Source organism: Saccopteryx bilineata, chromosome 11, assembly GCF_036850765.1.
Source record: "Saccopteryx bilineata isolate mSacBil1 chromosome 11, mSacBil1_pri_phased_curated, whole genome shotgun sequence".
Lineage (NCBI taxonomy): Eukaryota > Metazoa > Chordata > Mammalia > Chiroptera > Emballonuridae > Saccopteryx > Saccopteryx bilineata.
In genome coordinates this window covers 39,753,737-39,774,548 of record NC_089500.1, presented here as the reverse complement: position 1 = coordinate 39,774,548, position 20,812 = coordinate 39,753,737, and the positions used below count along the sequence as shown (strand labels likewise).

The 20,812-nt window shown below is 38.3% G+C and overlaps 1 protein-coding gene across 2 annotated transcripts in view; it reads right to left on the bottom strand.

Moving 5' to 3' along the window:
• The window catches only part of CDH2 (cadherin 2), a 245,577-nt gene that overhangs the window by 28,579 nt on the left and 196,186 nt on the right, over positions 1–20,812 (bottom strand). For both annotated transcript variants that reach the window (XM_066246179.1, XM_066246180.1), the window contains exons 8-14: positions 16,174–16,311; positions 15,285–15,470; positions 12,761–13,014; positions 11,202–11,344; positions 8,058–8,291; positions 7,536–7,769; positions 5,192–5,331 (exon numbers count right to left, since the gene is read on the bottom strand). In XM_066246179.1, the coding sequence (XP_066102276.1) occupies positions 5,192–5,331; positions 7,536–7,769; positions 8,058–8,291; positions 11,202–11,344; positions 12,761–13,014; positions 15,285–15,470; positions 16,174–16,311 (1,329 nt within the window). The remainder of the gene's footprint in view (positions 1–5,191; positions 5,332–7,535; positions 7,770–8,057; positions 8,292–11,201; positions 11,345–12,760; positions 13,015–15,284; positions 15,471–16,173; positions 16,312–20,812) is intronic.

Below are 20,812 nucleotides of genomic sequence, written 5' to 3'. Positions count from 1 at the left end.
AATGCCACTGTGGCGAGGGAAGGTGGGAACTGGTACAATTATTGTGGAAAACTGGCAGGATTGTACCACAGCTGCCCATATGCACATTCTAGGGGCTATAAATTCAATGCCTGTGCACACAACAACAGAAATGCATCAACACACACACACACACACACACACACAGAAGTTCATAGTAATTTTAAACGTAATAATTGGATCAGCTCCAAGGCCCAAGTATAGTAGAATGGATAAATAAAATGTGGTTAATTCTTATAATGGAAGACTATTTAGGAGCAACAAAAATGAACTACTCTAAAATACAGCATGGAAGACACTCACAGATATAATGGTGAGTAAAGGAAGCCAGACAGGAAAAGTACCTACCATATGACATCCATTTCCATAATAAAATCCAGAAGCAGGTGATGCTAAGCTATGGTGATAGAAATAGGAAAAAAAAATACTGATTGCTTTTGGCAGAGAATATGCTACCTGGCAAGGGGTACAGGGGAAGCTTCCGGGATGCTGGAAATGTTCTTTGTTGATAGGAGTGAACCTGTGTTGATATGAGTTAAACCTGTGGGAACCTTCTGCTTCTGGCTGGACTGTAGAAAATCATGAGACTATTATTCTCACTCTGATGCCTAGAACAAGCCAGATAAGTTACTAAGTCACAGACTTCTGAAACTGTCAGATAGCTGAGAATATAATGAGGTTGAACTGCACAAAAACAGAGACTGACAAGCCTTTCCTAAAAGAAAGAAGACCCATAGCTGCTCTTATCCCTGGAAGAGTGGCAAGAGGAAAGAAAAAAGAATCTGTCATTAAATTGTAACAGGAAAATCACCCTGACTTTGAAAGAACCTTCAGTAGCCATGATGGACAGGCTTGATGGAGTCACATCCTGAGGGAGTCTGCATGCACCTCCAACTCTTTCCCATATGCCTTTACCTGGGGGCACATTAATGTGTGAGTGCAGGGTCAAAGGTCTGTCATGCTAAGGAGGAAGACTGGACGTGATAATTCCCCAAGAGTGGATGGGGGTGTGAAACCAAAAAGAGGACACTCGTCAGGATGCTGTTGCAGGATGGTGATGATTCTGACCTAAGTTAAGGTAGCAGCCTGGATGAGGGAGAGAAGTGAGTGGATTTTATGAGCCTCTAAGGAGGGAGAGGAGACAGAGTCCTTGGTGTAGCATTACTACACTGCATGTTTCATTGTGCTATTATGAAGCAAAAATTAGAAGGCATAAAAAACCCATTATGTAATTTTGTCACTATTTTCTATAATGAGAACTGCAAATGGAAATCGTGACAAAGGATCAGAGATGGGCAGAGGCTCTTAATCTAGACGAAAATGCCATCAAAGAACCAAGAAGCTACAAAAAGGACGCCACAAGAAGACCAGCACTAAATAAATTAGCCAAAGTGAACAATATAAAGAAAGTTTCAGAAAAATCTTCAAACTATCAGGAAAGTGGATATGAAACAACATATTCACACCCAAGAGTTTATCTGGGGGCAAAGAAAACTTCAGAGGTCAGGAAAAGAAAAGCTTGAAGATTTATGATGATAATATTAATAAATTTTACCATTTGATCTCAAGCTTCAATATAAGTGGATAAAGTCAATAAAGGAGGTAAGACTCCCCTAAAATAACTAGCACAATAACGTTTCATTAAACAATTTCTTAAAGGAATGGGATGTGGGAGAGAAGAAATCAGATCTGGTGGCATCAAGTGCCCTAGTCCAGACCCTCAGACACTGAGAAATACTGTGGCTCCTGCTTTGAAGCCATCGAATCTATGCAGTATCCAATTATCGCTGTTGTCCTTCCATGTATTGTTATTTTCACTAAAGTTTCATTGAGTTAAGTTTAAGTTTATGCCTAGAAAATTATGCACAGTGGACATGAAACATAAGATACCAGTTGAAGATTCATGAAATAATGTGGTCACCACACATTTGCTAAACTTGAATGCAGAGAGCTGAGAAAAGTGAAAAGATAAATTAATCAAGCATAAGCCAAATGTGAATTTTAATACCCAAAGACAGTTATAAGCAAGAAACTCTGGGGTATATTTATAGAGCCACTTTAATTAGTCAGCACTGTATTCAAAACGGCTTCACACACAAGTCAGGTTTCCAATAGGCTTTAAATATTCTTACAAATGATAGTTGAGGAATGTGATAAACCAAGCATGAAAGCTGAAAGACATGTTTGAGTTCTGGCTCTACCAGTTCAAATTCAGACCAAATCACGCAACTAGCTACAGATATGACATGGGGAACTCTAACAGGCTGCCACAAAGAGTTAAACACAACAGTGGGCGTGAATGTGTTTTCTAAAACAAAAGTGATACATTATTTCCTCAAAAAAGATAAAGAAGGAAAGGAGAAATTATATTCATGGAAATTTGCTTTTATTGAAGTTTATTATTATTATTTTTTGTATTTTTCTGAAGTGAGAAGCGGTGGGGGGGGGCAGACAGACAGACTCCCACATGCAACCGACCGAGATCCACCCAGCATGCCCACGAGGAGGTGATGCTTGGCCCCTCTGGGGCATTGCTCCACTGCAATCGGAGCCATTCTAGTGCCTGAGGCAGAGGCCATGGAGCCATCCTCAGTGCCCGGGCCAACTTTGCTTCAGTAGAGCCTTGGCTGACGGAGGGGAAGAGAGAGTTAGAGAGGAAGGAGAGGGGGATGGCTGGGCAGATGGGCACTTCTCCTGTGTGCCCTGGCTGGGAATCAAACCTGGGACTTCTACACGCTGGGCCGATGCTCTACCACTGAGCAAACTGGCCAGGGCTGCTTTTATTCAAGTATATAGTCTTATTGCTAATGTCTACATATATACCCGTGACAGAGTACATCTGAATTTACTGATAATAACCCAGGACCAAAGAATTCTGGGTTATTTTTTCTGACTACTGCTCCTGATATTTGCATTACTAATTAAAAATGACATAACTATCAAATGTATCTGATACCTTTCACAGTGATTTCCCATGGATTACATTAATATCATCCAGATAATTCTTAGAACTCTATCAGAGTAGTTTAGACTATAACATAAGACAGACCGGAATTCACATCTTGCATCTATCCCTTCCTAGTTGTACGACTCGATAGAATTCAACCATCCTTAGGCTCTGTTTTCTATCACAGAAATGGGGATTTTCACAGTATAATATCACAGGTTTTAAAATATCACAAAATGTAAGAGAGAAATAACTATTTAATGTACATAGCACAAGGCTTGGTATATAGTAAAAGACCTTATAAATGTTAGCTATTACGACAGTGGTTCTCAAAGTGTGTGCCAGGGTGCACTGGTACACCCTAGAAGATTTCCAGGTGCGCCCTATGGTATTCCAGAGAAATATGTGCCTGTTAGGGACCAAAAAACCAATAGGGTTTTTGGAGTTTAGATTTTTGGGGGACAGAGGTGTGGGGAATTGGCTGTAAGCTGACAGTCTGCTCAACCCCCCACCTCACTTGCCTCATTAGGTTGCAAAAGGCTGTTAAGCTGTGGTGCTGATTGTTTACACTACCCCCCATGTTCCCCGGAAAGACAGGAGACAAGTTTCTTCTATCCGTTGTTTGGTGTCAAGTTAAGATGATATGTATGGTGAGGGTTTTCTGCACTCAACACAATTGAGAGTAAAAAGAGAGAAACTCTTCAATGTATTGACAACAAAATAAGAGTTTGATTTTCAAATATATGCCCAAACATTGAAGAAATCACTAGGACACATCAGGCTCATGTTTCTCATAAGCACTAGAATGAAAAACTTGACACATTTGTGTCGGGACCTGCCAAATTTACTAAATCTTACTAAAACTATATCTATATAGATAAAAAGATAACTTTTTTGTTGTTGTTTTTTAATCCCTCTTTTCTACAAATTCCAGAAAGCATAACTCAAAAAATGTAACATAAAAATGTTTTTAATGTCAGAATAAATTTAATTTTGTCATACTTATTTCATTTAATTACCATAAAAGCATGCTTGGACTTTATATTTTTTTCTTTAATATTTGACTTACTTATTATAACATATTTCTTAGAAATTTGTATATAGTGCGCCTACAATTATTTGTATGATTTTACCTTTTTTTTTTTCCCATTTTTCTGAAGCTGGAAACGGGGAGAGACAGTCAGACAGACTCCCGCATGCGCCCGACCGGGATCCACCCGGCACGCCCATCATGGGGCGATGCTCTGCCCACCAGGGGGCGATGCTCTGCCCATCCTGGGCGTCGCCATATTGTGACCAGAGCCACTCTAGCGCCTGAGGCAGAGGCCACAGAGCCATCCCCAGCACCCAGGCCATCTTTGCTCCAATGGAGCCTCGGCTGCGGGAGGGGAAGAGAGAGACAGAGAGGAAAGCGCGGCGGAGGGGTGGAAAAGCAAATGGGCGCTTCTCCTGTGTGCCCTGGCCGGGAATCGAACCTGGGTCCTCCGCACGCTAGGCCGACGCTCTACCGCTGAGCCAACCGGCCAGGGCCATATTTGTATGATTTTAAATGCACCCCGACTTCAAAACTTTTGAGAACCACTGTATTATATGGTATTACAAATGTTACTTTCAATCAGATGAAGTTCTTTGTTTTCCACCTATTGGTCATTTTCATCTCTGAACAAGAATGCCATTCCTTACACAGTGATGCAGAAGCTCACGTTATTTTATAGCCAGATGGCAACTTCAACATTTACTGTGCAGCAATCAGCTAAGTACCACGACAGACACTACGGACACAAAGATGGACTAGACATTGCCTCTAACTTCAAATATTTCTCAAGGGTATAGGATTCTAGTCTAGCGCTTTTTTCTTCTATACATATAAATATCTAAATCCCAGTATAGAAACTACTTTTTTTTTCAAAATTTACTTAAATTTTGAATACCCAAAGGAAAAAAAGAAAAATATTTTTATTTCTACAAAAATAATTAGAACGAGTTACATTCTAGGTTCCTGAAAACATTGTTAATCATTTTCCTACAAACTAAATATAATATTTAACACTGAAAAAAAATTCAAGAATCATGTACTCCATTGAGAAAAATTTGCCAAGTGTTTAATAATGTGATAGCAGAAAGGAAATTTGATGTCATTATCTGACGGTGTGTATTAGCATCTGTCCTATCATTTAAATTATACGGTCATGAAATTTTATTTTAAAGTTTTAAAATATGGCTTACCTGGTCTTCTTCTCCTCCACCTTCTTCATCATATTTCAAAATATTATCTCTTACGTCATCCTCTGGGTCAATTAAAAGTTGCTTGGCCTGACGTTCTTTATCCCGGCGCTTCATCCACACCACAAACATCAGAACGAGGACTTGGGGAGAAAAAAAGAGTAAAAATGCATACTATTGTAATTTTTATTTTATTTAAAAAAATTTTTTTTTAGCTTTTTTTAGATTTATTTACTTATTCATTTTAGAGAGGAGAGAGAAAGAAATAGAGAAAGAGAATGGGGGAGGGGCAAGAAGCATCAACTTCCGTACAAGCCTTGACCAGGCAAGCTCAGGGTTTTGATCTGGTGACCGCAGCGTTCCAGGTTGATGCTTTATCCACTGCGCCACCACAGGTCAGGCCAATATTGTAGTTTTTAAAACTTGACCTATCTAACCATAGTATGCAACACTCATAATTTATACTTCTGTGAGTTAAAAGCTTTTATACATCTTTCCCTCTATTATCTACTTCTGGCCTCACATTAAGAGAGACAAGACAAAGCACGAGCTTACCACTGGGTCTAGTGTGTGAAGACCTGTGTTTCTGAACCTGGTGTCCTGTGAACTCAGTGTGTGAATGCCTGTCCTCTGTCCCATTATCTACAAATGGGAACCATAACCATTTCTATCTTCTAACTTTGGCTTGCTAAAGGATATTACTCTCAATAAAATGGTTTGTAAATTCTAAAACAACATATAACTGTAAGTTCAATTGTTACTTGTTAATTAACTGCTGTTTCATTCACATTGGTCAGTCATTATTATCCTCCTCAGTTCAAGGAAAACTACTTTTCAGGGAGCATAAGTGCTTGCCAAGATGACTTGGGTGGTAAGTTGGAATTGAATCAGCAGTTAGACCTTGAGGATTTTTTACTACCAAAGGCTGGTGTTTTTCCACTGCACTACTGTGCGTTCCCTTTCAGATTAAACTGCAGGCTTCAGGTAAGAAGGCTAGGGGATTAGCCCGAGCACTGAAATAACATTAGGCTTTCATGCTTTACACTTGTATGCCAGCTTTAAAATCATAAATTTTCCAGAAGGCTGATGTTAAAATCAGCACCAATTCATTTTCCTTCAAATGCTATAGTCATGTCTTCATGCCATAATCCATCATAGCTCGGTCTCTCTTGATAAGGTTGGCATATATGTCACATTTTAGTTAAAATTGAAACAAATACCTATGTGCACATCTAGGAAGACTTTTTCTCTAAAATCTGGAGATATCAGTTATCATTTTACATCCCAAAGCAAAAGATTTAATGACTCCTATTTGAGCACATTTTTATTATTGGCCATAAAAGTAAATATCCTCCCTTTAAAGCCAGATACATGATCTCATTTGCGATTGTTCCGGGACTAAATCTAGCAAGTGGATTATTAGTATAGCATGCAGGTTTCAAGTTATTGTCAAAGTAGTCTCCACACAGGAAGTAAAAAAATGCTCAGGCTTGATAGTAATTGCTTAGAATAAAGGGACAGCATTCTAAATTACCAGAACACTTGCAAATGGCGAAAACCTAAAAGAAATGGCCATTTTCAAGAAAGTGATCGGTGCATAGCATGATCACACTATGAACTAAGGCCTGCTGCTATTCAACAATAAAACACAGAGCCCGGGCCATTTCTCCTTTTAACCTGCATGCTTAGAAGTGGTTCCTCAAGCACTTTCCAGTGGTTAATTTCTTGCATTCCACTGAACCAAAGATCGCAAAGTCTCTTTAAAAGGAGCTATTCCTTAATCTAAACTTGCTCTAAAGAGAGAATTTATTGAGCTGTGTAATCATTTCTATTATCAAATGTGCTCCATGAAATACAATTTCTTACTATTTTACGCAGTCTTTCAGAAACAAATACCTCGATCCTTGCATGACTGGAGCAGGTTGCTGACTGTGCTTTATATAAAGGAAAGGAAAGGAAAGCAATATACTTATTTTTCTAAATCATCAACTACGGGCTATAGATTCATACTGAAATCACAAGGTAAGTGCTCCTGCTAAGGAGCGCCTAACATTTTTCTGTAAAGTGTGTTTGCTACAGCTCCCTAAACCCTGGCATCGGAACATGGCAGCAGGGCAGGAAGAGGTGTGCTGGCTGGGTTTGCCAGACACGGGAAGGGCTTGAGCAGTGCTTGGGGTTCTTTTCATTTCGAAGTGGACTTGGCTGCCTCATCCCTGATTGGCAGGAAAATGCTCAGAGGCTGAAGAGAGTTGTTCAATTACTTTGAAAGGCAATATCAGTAAGTTACTTTGCTAAACATCCAAGAGGTGAAAAGAATTAAAATCTGAGAGCCAAAGAAAGTACTTACTGAGCAGAATGATGATGCAAAGCAGGATGGCGATGATGGCCCCCGTGCCAAGCCCTGCACCCACAATCCTGTCCACGTCGGTGCAGTCCCCGTTAGAATCGCACTGGCAAACTTTCACACGGAGGATGGAACTATTTGATTTGGGAGGATTACCCGAATCTGTGATTATGATTGGAACTTCATATATCCCAGCCTCAAGAAATTTTATCTTTAAATTAAGCTGAGCAAAATCACCTATGTAAAAAAAAACACAGTTTCATAGTTAATATGTAATATGATGTGTAACACATAACATATTCCAGAATGTACATACTGCCTAATGGTAGATATAAAGTAGATTACAACTATACTGCATTGTGAAGACTCTTTGGCTTTAAGGGCTTTAATATTTTATTTAAACTTTATGTAGCTTTTTAAATATCTTTAATAAGAAGAGTATAAAGCACCTAAAATTAACTTTTTATACCAGGCTTCCAAATGTCTCAACTGCACAATGTATTCAAATAATTAACCTGTTCTTACCATTTAGCCGAGTGATGGTCCAGTTTCTCTTAATAGCCGCTGGAGACAGAGGAAGATCAAAAGCAAATGGTCCAGCATTTGGATCAATGTCATAATCAAGTGCTGTGATGTTAATTGAATTGGGGTCTGGAGTTTCACAGGTCTCTGCCTCTTGAGGTAATACTTGAGGGGCATTGTCATTAATATCAAGTAAATAGATCTGCAGTGTTCCCGTGCCACTCATAGGAGGAATTCCTGAAAAGAAAGGGAAATTACAAGCTGATGCTGAACAATTCTCTGAGCCTCAATGACCATGAAATTTTCAAAGCTTCTAGCCTGCTTGCCCTTTTCTTTGCAAACCCTTGGAAAAATCTAGTTGCCACAGCACCTGGGCCGACTGTTCTCAGAGCAAGGATAAGTCTTGCTTCCTTTGTAGGATGACCCTGAGCTGCCCCTGCTGGTGTGCAGGTGCTGAGCACAGTGATAGCATGTGCCCCTGCGAGTGTATGTCCCCGGCTCTTGCTGTCCGTTCCTCTGGGCCCTGTGCCCTCCACGCCCCTCTAGGCACCATGGGGAATGTAAGAGAAGCAGAACAGCAGGCCTGCGGTCCTGTGGAGCCTACTTTTGGTGGAAAACAACAATGTGTGCGTGAAAGAACATAAGAATGCTTTTAAAGCTCCAACACAGCTATGAAATATTGAAACTGTTTACAGATCCACAAACCTCATTTTGGGAAGAAACACCATGGAGAAGAGAAATGGTACTTATTGATCAACAAATACTGCCTTGGGAAAGCATGAGGTTGTTCTGAACACCTTATTCCACTGTAACCTAGAAAGTAAGTTCAAACAGACTTGGAACCCAAGTCTCTGTAAACTGCGCAGGTCACAAACCCGTAACTGGCGGGGCTGCTATTGAAGATTGATCTCACTGAACCCACATCCATTCTCGCTCCACCGTATAATGCTGTCCCTACCACTTGTGATAATTTAGTGATGTGGCTTGGTTATATTAGAGATATTTATAAATGCATATACAGTAAATCTTCACTTTACATCATCAATATACATATAACGAAAAATGACATATAATGAAACCAACTGTACCACAGGCTAAGTGATATAAACAAAATGTAAGTTCCCGTGACATCTCACGCATGTTATAATGAAAGGGTGTTGAACAAAACAACGTTATTTAAGAACCTACTGTAATATCATGGAAATACTACATTATACATATGTAATTATACTACTTAATTATATACTTTGCATATTTTATAAATATAATAATAGAAATATAACCATCTTCTGAATAAGACTGCATACAGAGACCCAGAGATTTAACTGACCTGCCCAAGGACATACAACTATAGGAAGGAGCACACATGCATTCCTGAGGAGGAGACAAGAAGCACTCTCCACGGACCTCCGGGGACTCGGAATGGTTCCGAGAGCAGAAGGAATTAAGGTGGAGTTGGAGAGAGGTAAGAGGGAGGCTGTATGCTAATACCACCATGGCCACTATGACTCCATAGTTTGAGAACTTCCACACTTAATATTATTGTCTCTCATAACAACTCTAGAAAAAGCAAGCAGCAAAAACACATGATCAAAGGGAAATGAAGGCAAAGCAAGCATAAGAGCTTGCCCAATCAGTAAAGAGCAGAACTCCAAATCCAGCCTTGTCACTTCAAGTCAAGAGCACCTGCAAAGCATCACAGCGACTTAGATTTCACTACTTATATCAAGCACTCTTTTAATTAGAAAATAATTCACCCCGGTGGATGAAAAATTTATCGCAACTCACAACCAACATACATATATATCATTTCATAGCTTTTTGAATAGCAACAGCACGGTGCAAGATGCATTACTCTAAGTTCCACCAGGAAGGAAAACTACTGCTTACCCACAGCGAGAGCAGCAGACAGACACTAATGCTGTGCCCCGACCTGCCACGGCAGAAGCTGTTCCTCCCAAGTTTCAACATTAAATATTTCCACATTCACTCTCATATTAGAAAGGATAAGAAAAATATTGCTTTGGTTCTGTCATCACATAGATTTATGACAGATAATGATCCCATTGCGTCTTATTATGCAAGATTTGGAAGGGTTCATTGAAACTATTCTATCAAAAGTGTCTGATGGACAGTGTTTTACAAACTGCCCATCTTAACCACCAGACTGAAGCCAGCAATTTTTATTAGATGTTAACATGCAGAGTCAAACACTTAAAAGAATTTAAAAATATCGTTGTGACTCAGTTTTGAAACGATTAACACATAATAAAAATATTTATTTGAGTGTTAGGTTGTGCCAGACAGTTTTATAAACTTTTTATGTACAAGCTGTTTTATCCTCCCCGATACACTATGAGTTAGGTACTGCGGGCATCATCCCTATTTGACAGGAAAAAGACAGGGCGAGATTTAAAACCTTGTTCCCAATCCCACAGTTAGAAAATAGAGCTGGAATCTGGGTCCAGGGGCTCAGAACTTCAGAGCTTACACTCTGAAACACCTATCATAATAAAAACTAAAAAAGTTAAACAAGTCCAAAACTAGCTTTATGTAAGTCACGTTTATTTTACACATTAAAAAAAAGTACTATCTATTAATCTCTACCATTTAAAATGTAGCAAAGACCCAGAAAAAAGTGCTAAATTGTATGTTCCAAAACTAATACACTAAAACTAAAGCTCATGTACTCAATTATCTCAATTTATGCAATTAAGAGTTTTCTAGCCCACAGCGCACTAGAGGCAGAGAATTAGAAAGAGGAAAAATGCTAGAGACAGATAAACTGACAGCAGCAGTAATATAAAAAGACCACCTCAAAAAACACAGCATCTGGGCCACTGAGGACAAACTCAACCTTCAGTAATGAGGCATCAACGTGTAACAAGGCAGAAAAACCACAAAGGCTTGTGATCACAATCCGAGGCAACCATGGAGGATATATGGGCTTTTAAAACAGACAGAATATGTCACAGAAACTCCAGCGGAAATGGAACATAGACATTGGGCCTATGAGTAATAAAGGTCAGTTTTCTAGACAATTGAGTTTCATAGAGAACCCTCATTTCCTGATGATGCATTCATGATGAGGATCTACTCTTTTTAACAACATACAGGATAATACCATGACGGTATTTAATTACGTACCATTGTCAGAAGCAAGGAAAGTAGCATTATATATATTGTTTTTCACATTTGGTGACTCTCTGTCCAAAACAGCAATTGTAGTTATTTGCCCATTCACAGGATCTATTTTTAGCCAATTGGCAGGATCAGATAATTTTGTATATCTACAAAATGAAAACACCATAAGTTAATTTTTTTTTTTTTGCCATGAAACTTAAAAAATAAGGCATATTTTACTGGTTTAGTTCCAAATGCAACCAGCTCGTTAACTTGCATTTCTGTAGAGAATGACTGAAAATGCATCTTTAATATGGAAAAGTATTTTTGTGATAGTGGTGTTGGGAGGCGCATACAGGTTATATACAGGCAGGCATGCAGGAAACATCAGGTAAGGTGTTTGAGAGCAAAGACCAGGAGCTCAGTCTCTCTACTGTGGGCTGTGGTGGATTCAACAGATCTCATTTTAATCTCCTGTCTAGTTCAATGAATAGTGATGGTGCAGATACAACAGCTCAAATATACTTTCTAAATATACAGTAGCCTTAATGTGCAGGACTTAAGAGAAATTATAAATTGAATCTTCTATCGCAGAATACTCCTAAAATGTTTACCGCCTATCATGGTGGAGAGAGGTCACCGTGATAGCGGGGAGACCCCCACAATCCTATCCCTAGTACTCTCTAACAGTGGGCCAAGCCGCAGAAGTACACCCTTCAGAGGAAGTCCCACCAGAGTCTGACTCTGTATGAAGCAAGGTTATCTCTATCTTAAATTCCTTCTTTCTTTGGGGGGCGAGGGTGAGCTTTTTAAACTTAGATAACCAATATACAGATTGGAAAAAAGATCCTATGTTTTGAGCACTAAAAAGTTGTAGGAATACACCAATTAATGAGCTATTTATCTATGTTGACATTAATATATAGAGAAATGAAAAACCATGCAGTTATGTGTTAGCAGCCGATCTAAAAAAAGTTAAATAAAATATGAGCTAATTTTACAAATTATCATCACCAGCCATGACTAGTGGTGTGGAGTGTGCTCTGTCAACCCTCTTCTCCCTCATCAAGAAGGAAAAACTTGGTTTTGCTGAAGTTGGAAATCTTTACAGATATGTCCTATAACTACTGTACAGGAAAAGACTGAAAAGAATTAGCTTTTATATCTTGATTTTGGCACGAGTGTTCTTTCTGATGTATGGAGATGAAACAAATGTTGCAAGCTTTGGAATGTCACCTGTTTATTTATAGAAGCTTTTTGTGATTTTGGTATGAAAGCACAGGCTAAATTACTATTGAATATTTAAAAAAAGGAAAGGGGGCAGAAGAAATGGAGGCAGAGAACATATTTTTTTTTTCAAATAAGATCTGCGTCAATCCATTCTTCTACTTCCAGTGTACTATATTCATTGATCCAGGAGGAAACTTCATCAAAGGATTAAAAATAATCGTGTAATAAGTAGTTTTGGTTCCAACAGAAACATTTTCCTCAAATGATACATTTTATGCACAGCATAGAACATACTGTAAATTATGAAAGAACATAATGTAAATGATAAAAACAGCGCAAATGGCTTGTGATACCTAATATTTTGCTGCATATATCGATCAGGGTCCTGAGCGGTAAATGTGGTTAACATGGTCCCAGCATGAAGGCCTTCTTCTTGGCGAATAATCTTGGGATTTGGGGCAAAATAAGGGTTTTCATTTACATCGATAACTGTAACAGACACAGTTGCAGTTGACTGAGGTGGGTGCTGAATACCCTTGGCTAATGGCACTTGATTTTCTGCAGCAACAGTAAGGACAAACATCCTATTTGTTTCGAAGTCGATTGGCTAGGAAATACAAAAGGGAAAACATATTTTTGCAGGAAATAATCATTTCATTCTGCAGTTTATTCTTCTATTAACTCCTTTTCCAAAACATTAATTTTTCATTCACTATGCTACAGCTTCTCAAATTTCTGGAAATTATGCGTTAGCATGGTCAGTGATTGAAATATTTATCACAATTTATACAAGATATTTATAAATCTTGGGTATTTCAAAGATTTATGTTCACAAATTAATACACTTAATACTGTAATGATTGAATTTATTTATTTACTAAAAACTTGGCTATTCTAAAAAATAGTATGGTTACTCAAACACACTAAATAAACTAAGATCAGATGAGAACATGATGGTCTAGAGACTGTGCTCTCAATCGCTGGTGCACACACAGACTATTCCTAGCTATGAAAGCTTCTGCTAGTTTGTAGTAAAGTGAAAAAAAAAAACACCAAAAACTGGAAAATATAATTTTTCATAAAGTTAAACTCATTCAATTTAAAAGTTCATTCATAATTTGATATATACATTTTAACATATATACAATTAAAAAAACAATAGTATTTGTAAGTAGAAGGGTTTTTTTCCCCTTACTCAGCAAACAAAAACACTGGTTGTTTCCCAAAATAATTTTGGGATTTTACTAGTCTATAAAAACCCCAAATCTAAGAACAACACTCTAGATAAAGGCAATTCACAAGCCATGTAAATATTAACTTCCAAAGTTCCACTGAATCCTACTGTCCACAGAAAAGTTATCACCCAAAAGTGACCAGACTGGACTTTCATTCTTAACTTCCATTGACCACCCGCAGTGGTCGGCAAACTCATTAGTCAACAGAGCCAAATATCAACAGTACAGTGATTGAAATTTCTTTCGAGAACCAAATGTTTTAAACTGAAACTATATAGGTAGGTACATTCCTTATCCAGGTAGTGCCCGCATGTGGTATTTTGTGGAAGAGCCATACTCAAGGGGCCAAAGAGCCGCCTGTGGCTTGCGAGTCGCAGTTTGCAGACCAGGATGTGAAAGTGCAGATGAGCAGTACTGTGCGGGAATAACATGGAGAAAGCGCTTGGGGAGCCCGTATGCTGTCCCTGGTTGTATAAGAACAGTCAAGAGCTGAATCTATGAGAAAGCCACGTTATTATCACAAATACACGTTTCTTAACCTAGACCATCTCCAAATCTTCAGACACACAGTGGGCTGTAGCGGAGCAACCAAACGGCGCCGCGATTGGCCCATCATGAAAGTTGGACCACCCACTAGTGGGTGGGAGGGACAAGGTTGACCAACACTGCAAAAGTGGGCGGTTTCTATAAAAAGGTTCGCCATCACGGACTTAGGTGCTGTTACCCTCCTCACTTTTTGCACGAGGAATCTGCAGCTGACAGAGGTTAAATCCTGCCACAGTCACAATTCTGGGATTGGAACATAGATGGTTAGGTTCTAGAGCCTGTGCTCATAATTAAAATTCTGTGTTCAGAGACTTCCAGCCCCCACCTGATGGGGACATGACCATTCTGCTCACACAGACACACATAAGGCAGCTGACACTTGAGAGTGCTTTTCTACGTAAGTTCACTGTCTTGGTTTCCTTACAAATCAAGAGTGTTGGGATACAGGACAAGGAAGTGAATCTCTTCGGTGAATAAACAGAGATGTTCACTTTTACATTAGCGCTATGTATCTGTTATACTTGAACATCCCTTTTATCTACAGCACTTGGGTTTTTGTTTGTTTGCTTTTACAATTTAAGTCTTGAAAATAGCATTTAAAAACAGCAACGTAAATTCAAAACCTAAGGCATGGAACCTCTCCTTGCCCACTCATCCCATTTTCCTTTCGTGATATTTTCTGGCTTGTGCCCTGAGCCCATACTCTAATAGCGATCTGTAGACATAAGGATAGAAGCTGTGGGGCAGCAGTCCTCATAGCTATCAATTGGTGACCCAAACTTCAGGACGTGACACATCACGAGCACAGCCACACTGATGGTTAACACTGTTGAGGGCTGTCCTGTCTTTAGACTGTTAACAGTGTCCAAAACCATTTAAAAACATTCAAATCCCAGGGATAAAGTGAGAATATCTATGTTGGCCTCCACAAAAACTACAAAATAACAAATGTGACTCTTCAAAATACATTAATTCCAGATTCAGAGATAATTGAAAGAAGAAAGTCAGAAGACTGAATAACAAGCAAATGGTTGAGGGGCACATATTGGTCCCTGCAAGAGTGGCCATCCAATTCAACGGCCTGAGTTCCACTTACTTTCACGACGGTGACTAAACCATCATTGCTGTTCGGATCGGTCTGAATGGCAAACCGCCCAGTCGGGTCCCCGCCACTGATTCTGTACGCAGCATTCCAGGACGGTGTATGGGGCTGGTCCTTATCGGTCACAGTGAGATTAGCTACAATGACATCCACCCTGTTTTCGGGGACTTCACCATAGAACTATAAAAAAGAAAAACCTCAGTCAGAGGAGTGACACGGACCAGTGAAGGACAGCGTGTCTTGAGGACCACACCACCCTGACTTTACTGGCCCATTAAATCTTTATTATCCCCACTAAACAAGAAGATCAGAAATGCAGGTAATCATAGCATTTATGTTCGACTTTCAAAATAATGTAACGTTCTCCAGCAGGCAATTGTTTTTCCAAATTATGTCAAGTTTCATTAATATTAAAATTAGCATCCATTTGTGAACATCGGTTTGATTAATGGAAAGTGGGAGGAAAGGACTTGTCTGACGAAAACAATTTTCCTCAAGAGATAATAATTATATGCTGATGAAGTAGTAAAACTCAGTCATGTAATTCATGTACCTGAAAATATTTGTAAGTATTTTGTTATAAGAGGACAGAGTTACTTGAGGTGTGTGTGTGTGTGGGGGGGGGGGGGGGTCATTTCTTCCATGAAGCGTATTTTAACAGCTTTATCAGTGGACTTGGCTGGTGACTCAGGAAAAAAAAAAAGTACTTTGGTGCCTTATTTGAAACTCTGGTTTAAGTGACAGAAAACATCTGAGTCAGTAGCCATTCTACAATTAGGTTAAGCTAGTTCCATTTCTACTTAACACACATTAATTATTCATGACAAAACTTCCTGGTAATGGACCAAGGCCTAAAGTTCTGTGAGTGACAGTCTATACTTACTGTCATGGCGGTAAACTCTGGAGGGTTGTCATTGACATCTGTCACCGTGATGAGAGCCGTAGCTGTGTTTGAAAGGCCGTATGTGGGACTGCCTTCCGTGTCTGTCGCTTGAATTATTAACGTATATTGTTGCACTTTCTAAAAAGACATAAAGATAACCTAAATGAAACTAATTCCTCAGGAAGACATAACAGTTGTTCTGTAAGTGGCTCTTTATTACACACGAAGAACGTAGCATCGTTTAGTCTGACAACATTACTTGAGATTTCCCAAGTGGAGTTTACTTTAACTTGCAAAGCACAGGTCTGTTCTTTGTCAAGAGAGATTTAACTATGTATTTTCGCCTCTACTCATGGAAAGAAATGGAGGGCAGATGTGTGAAATTCAAAGCTGAGCTGAAACTTCCATTCATTTCAATCTTTCCTTTTTTTCTGTACTTCTCAGCATGCAAGTGCAATGTGAGCAAAAATTCAAGTCCCACTGGTTTATTTATCACGTGTTAATTTCTACCCAGTTTAAGATACTAAAGACAATAAAGAATCTTGAGAGGGAGAAGAAAGCACATATAATTTACATAGTATATATGTTTTCCTTTTATATATTATTCTTTTTTTAGGTAGGATTGCTAAATCAAAAATTAGGCATGTCAACAGATTTGACATATACTTAAAACGTGCACTCTGAAAAATTTCCTTCACTGTGTTGAAAGCCCATCCCTCAATCCCCTTGCCAAAACAGGATATTATCCAGCTTTAATTTTTGCTATCTGATGAGTCAAACATTGAACCTCATTTTATTTAATAAATTGATTCTATGTAAATTCACAATCATTACATATATTTATATATATATTTGTTGGCATATATTCTCACCAGTTCTTTCTATTATAATAGGGTTCATAAAATATTTTCTCATAATTCCAATTCATACATGTTATTCACAACTATACAGTAGAAATACATTCTATTCTTAAATGAAGGCAGAACCTAATTAAAGGGTTTATGTTTCAATCCTTACTCCTGGAACACAGTAGGTATTTAATATGTGTATGCTCACTGTATTGTTCTTTGGGTATAATAACACTTGTGTCCAAAGACCTATAATGGACATGGATACATTGATGATTATTACCAAATGGGCATCATTGATTCAAATTCTGGTTGGAATTTTTTAGAGGGTAGCCAAATTAAGCTGTAATGTCCTTTAGAGAAAATTTGAGATTGTCAAAGTCTAGAGCACTGGCTGACAAACGTTGATATTAGGAAAATCTAAACAAAATGAGTATCTAAAAATCATTGGAAATCTCTGTGAAAATTGGTGCAGATAAAAAAAAATACATAGACTGTTTTCATAAATGTTAAAACATTCTGAACAAAACTCACTTCTTCAAACAAAAATAAACTGTCACCACAAAGTGCAGTTTTCTCTAATTCTAAATATAACTAACATTATAAATGGCCACACTTAAGGGATTTCTGGAGCTTGGACAGACCAGACACAAATTGCAGCTTCTGATGCAGTTGTTAGTGAGAAGGGCGGGGAAGGAAAGGAGGAGGAGGGGAAGTCAAACCTCACACATTCGATTTAAGTCTCTGTCCACCCAAATGTCAACCTCTAGCAGTTATTTATTTCAGTTTTCTATTTTGTCTTCCTAAAAGAGAAGATACCGCATTTTTTAAAATAAAAAAAAGACACAAAGGCATATAGCATAGTGCTGGTTGAGCCATTTTAAGTTTTCTTAACCCATAACACTTCACCAGAATGCTTAGGTAAGCTAAAAAATTTCTCAATGATTTCCTTTCTCAATCAAGAGTGTCATTTCAGCTTAATGTTCTCATGTTACTGAGAGAATTTTGTAGGGCACTCAGTTCAGCCTCCCAGCTGAAAATAATGAAAATAAAAGTCTGGTATTGAAATTCCATTTGTTAGTTGCTGTTTGCCGAAACAGATGGACAGTCTTTAAAAAATAATTTGAAATAGTGCTTTAAAAAAAGATAAAAAACCAATACATATATTATATGGAGACACAGTTCTTTGTTAATGTCTACTCTACAAAGATCTTTAAAATTATATAAGCATATTATATGCAATTATTCATTTAGCTGACATATTGGGATCAGCAGCTAATATGTAAAATATCCTATTATTTCAACCTAGTCTTGAAATCTTTGTTACAAAAGAACATTGTTATTTCTAAATGACTCTTCAAATAAAGAAATGACTTGGAAAACCATATCATCTCCATTTTCAAATGCTTGATTAGTAAAATGTTCTTACATTCAGTAAGGAAGACACGACTGTGTATGTTTTAGATAACCAAATAGTTTAGAGCTTCTTGCCTAATTTAGTCACCGGACATCTGGTTCTAAATGACTGACATTTAGGTTCCATAAGGACGATCCGACTTCCCACCCTCCCAGTCCCACATCTGATCAAGAGGACTTCACTTTAAAACACTTCCTCATGTTCTGTTCTAGAAAGGATAAACTCATCCTCTTGCTGACAATCCTACCTTCTCTTTCTTACCTGTCTTACCAAAGTTATCACCCTTCATTCACTCACCCACACTGAGTTTTTGTATTTATTTTCAAGTGCTTATCATGATTCTGCACCACTGCATTTGGCATTCCCCTCTGCCAGTATTCTCAATCAGGGTGATTTTATCACGCCTTCCCTGAAGACATCCTGGGACATTTCTGATTATCGAAACTAAGGGGTGCTACTGACATCTAATGGGTAGAAAGACTCGAGATGCTGTGAAACATCCTATTTATGCCCTTAACAAAGATCTATGTGATCCAAATGTCAATAGTGCCAAGGATAAGAAACCTTAGCCTAGAGTGCCCTTTCCTTCATTCTGAGCTTGACAAATGGGAAGCTTAAAAGTCCCCTCAGAGATGACTTTTGAAAGTCCTTGAGGCAGAGCTGTTTGCCTACTCAGGACACATCTCTATCATTACTTTTAGTTTATATAGCTGTCAGCAGTCCAAATATCTGTCCTCTCCTGCTCTCTGCATGCGCGCGCGCGCGCGCGCACACACACACACACACACACACACACACACACACACACACACACACACCCTTCCCAGGGTCCTTGCTTCGTCAATGTTTATGCTGCCTGCATACACATAATGCCTCACAGAGCAAGCCAAGCGATAAATGTTTTTTTATTTTTTAGTTATTTTCTTCCAAGTTAAAGTTGATATACAATATTATATTAGTTTCAGGTCTACAATATGATAATTTAATATGTATGTATCTTACAAAGTGACCATCATGATGGTCTAGTAACCGCCTGTCACCATACAAAGGGATTGCAATACTATTGGCTATATTGCCTGTGCTGTACACTACATCTCTGCGACTTATTTAACTTATAACGGAAGTACTTCTCCCTCCCTCCCACCTCTTTGCCTGTCCCCCGACCTCTCCGGCAACCTTCAGTTTGTTCTCTGTACCCTGTGTCTGTTTCCCTTTAGTTTTGTTTTTTCATTTTTTTCGAAGATTTCATAAATAAGTGAAATCATACAGTATTTGTCTTTCTCTGTCTGACTTATTTTTTAGCATAATAGCCTCAGAGTCCACTCATGTTGTCACAAATGGCAAGATTTAATTCTTTTTTATGACTCAGTAATATTTCATATCCACACACAGCTGGTGCAAAAGTAGATTTATAGTTGCTTATATAAAAATAATCATAAATAATAATACAGTAAACTTTGTGTACTCACAACTGTAAACCTAATTTTGCTCTACTCTGTATATAACATCTACTCATCTACTGATAGGAACTTAGGTTGATTCCATATCTTGGCTATTGTAAATAATGCTTACTGAACATAGAAATTAGGGTTTTGGATTTCTTCGGATAAATACACAGAAATGGAACTGCCAGATCATATGGTAGTTCTATTTTTAACTTTTTAAGAAGTGCTGTTTCCACAGTAGCTGCACCCGTTGACCTTCCCACCGAAAGCACATAAGGTTTCCCTTTCTCCACATCCTCACCAACATTTGTTATTTGTTGATTTTTTGCTTTTGAATTTGAAGTTGAATAAGTGAAGAAATGAGAAACCTTGAGCCTTGCATTACATTATTAAAACTCACTTTGGGTCTGAGAAAAACCTCATTAAAATATATACTATAGCACAAACTAGCTCACTGTTTCCCAAGTGCGGTGATTCATTTACCATCTTCCAATTCTGCCTCTCCTCCTATTTCCACACCATGAGTCACTTATACGTACCTCGATGTCAACTCCCTTTGAAAAACCATTATTTAAGGTAAAAGTGCCATAAATGGAAAACTATCCTCACTTGCCGTATATATAACTGTTAAAATAAAATGCAATCTCTTCTAGATGGAGTAGCATCTAAAAGACTTGTGGTCTCTGGTTTTCTCTAGAGGTTTCCCTATGTTTATCAATTAAAATTATTGTACCTGTGTACCACACTTTTGAAACACTAAACTACAGTGAAATGTGAATAAAGAGGTGGGAATATTCAGTCATTCATTTGGCAAACACTTATTGAACGTCTACTAGATGTCAGACAATGCACTATTCAATTGAATAAAACAATGAACTAACCAGAGGTGGTGTTGTCAGTAATGGAGACATGTATTATTGCATCACAGA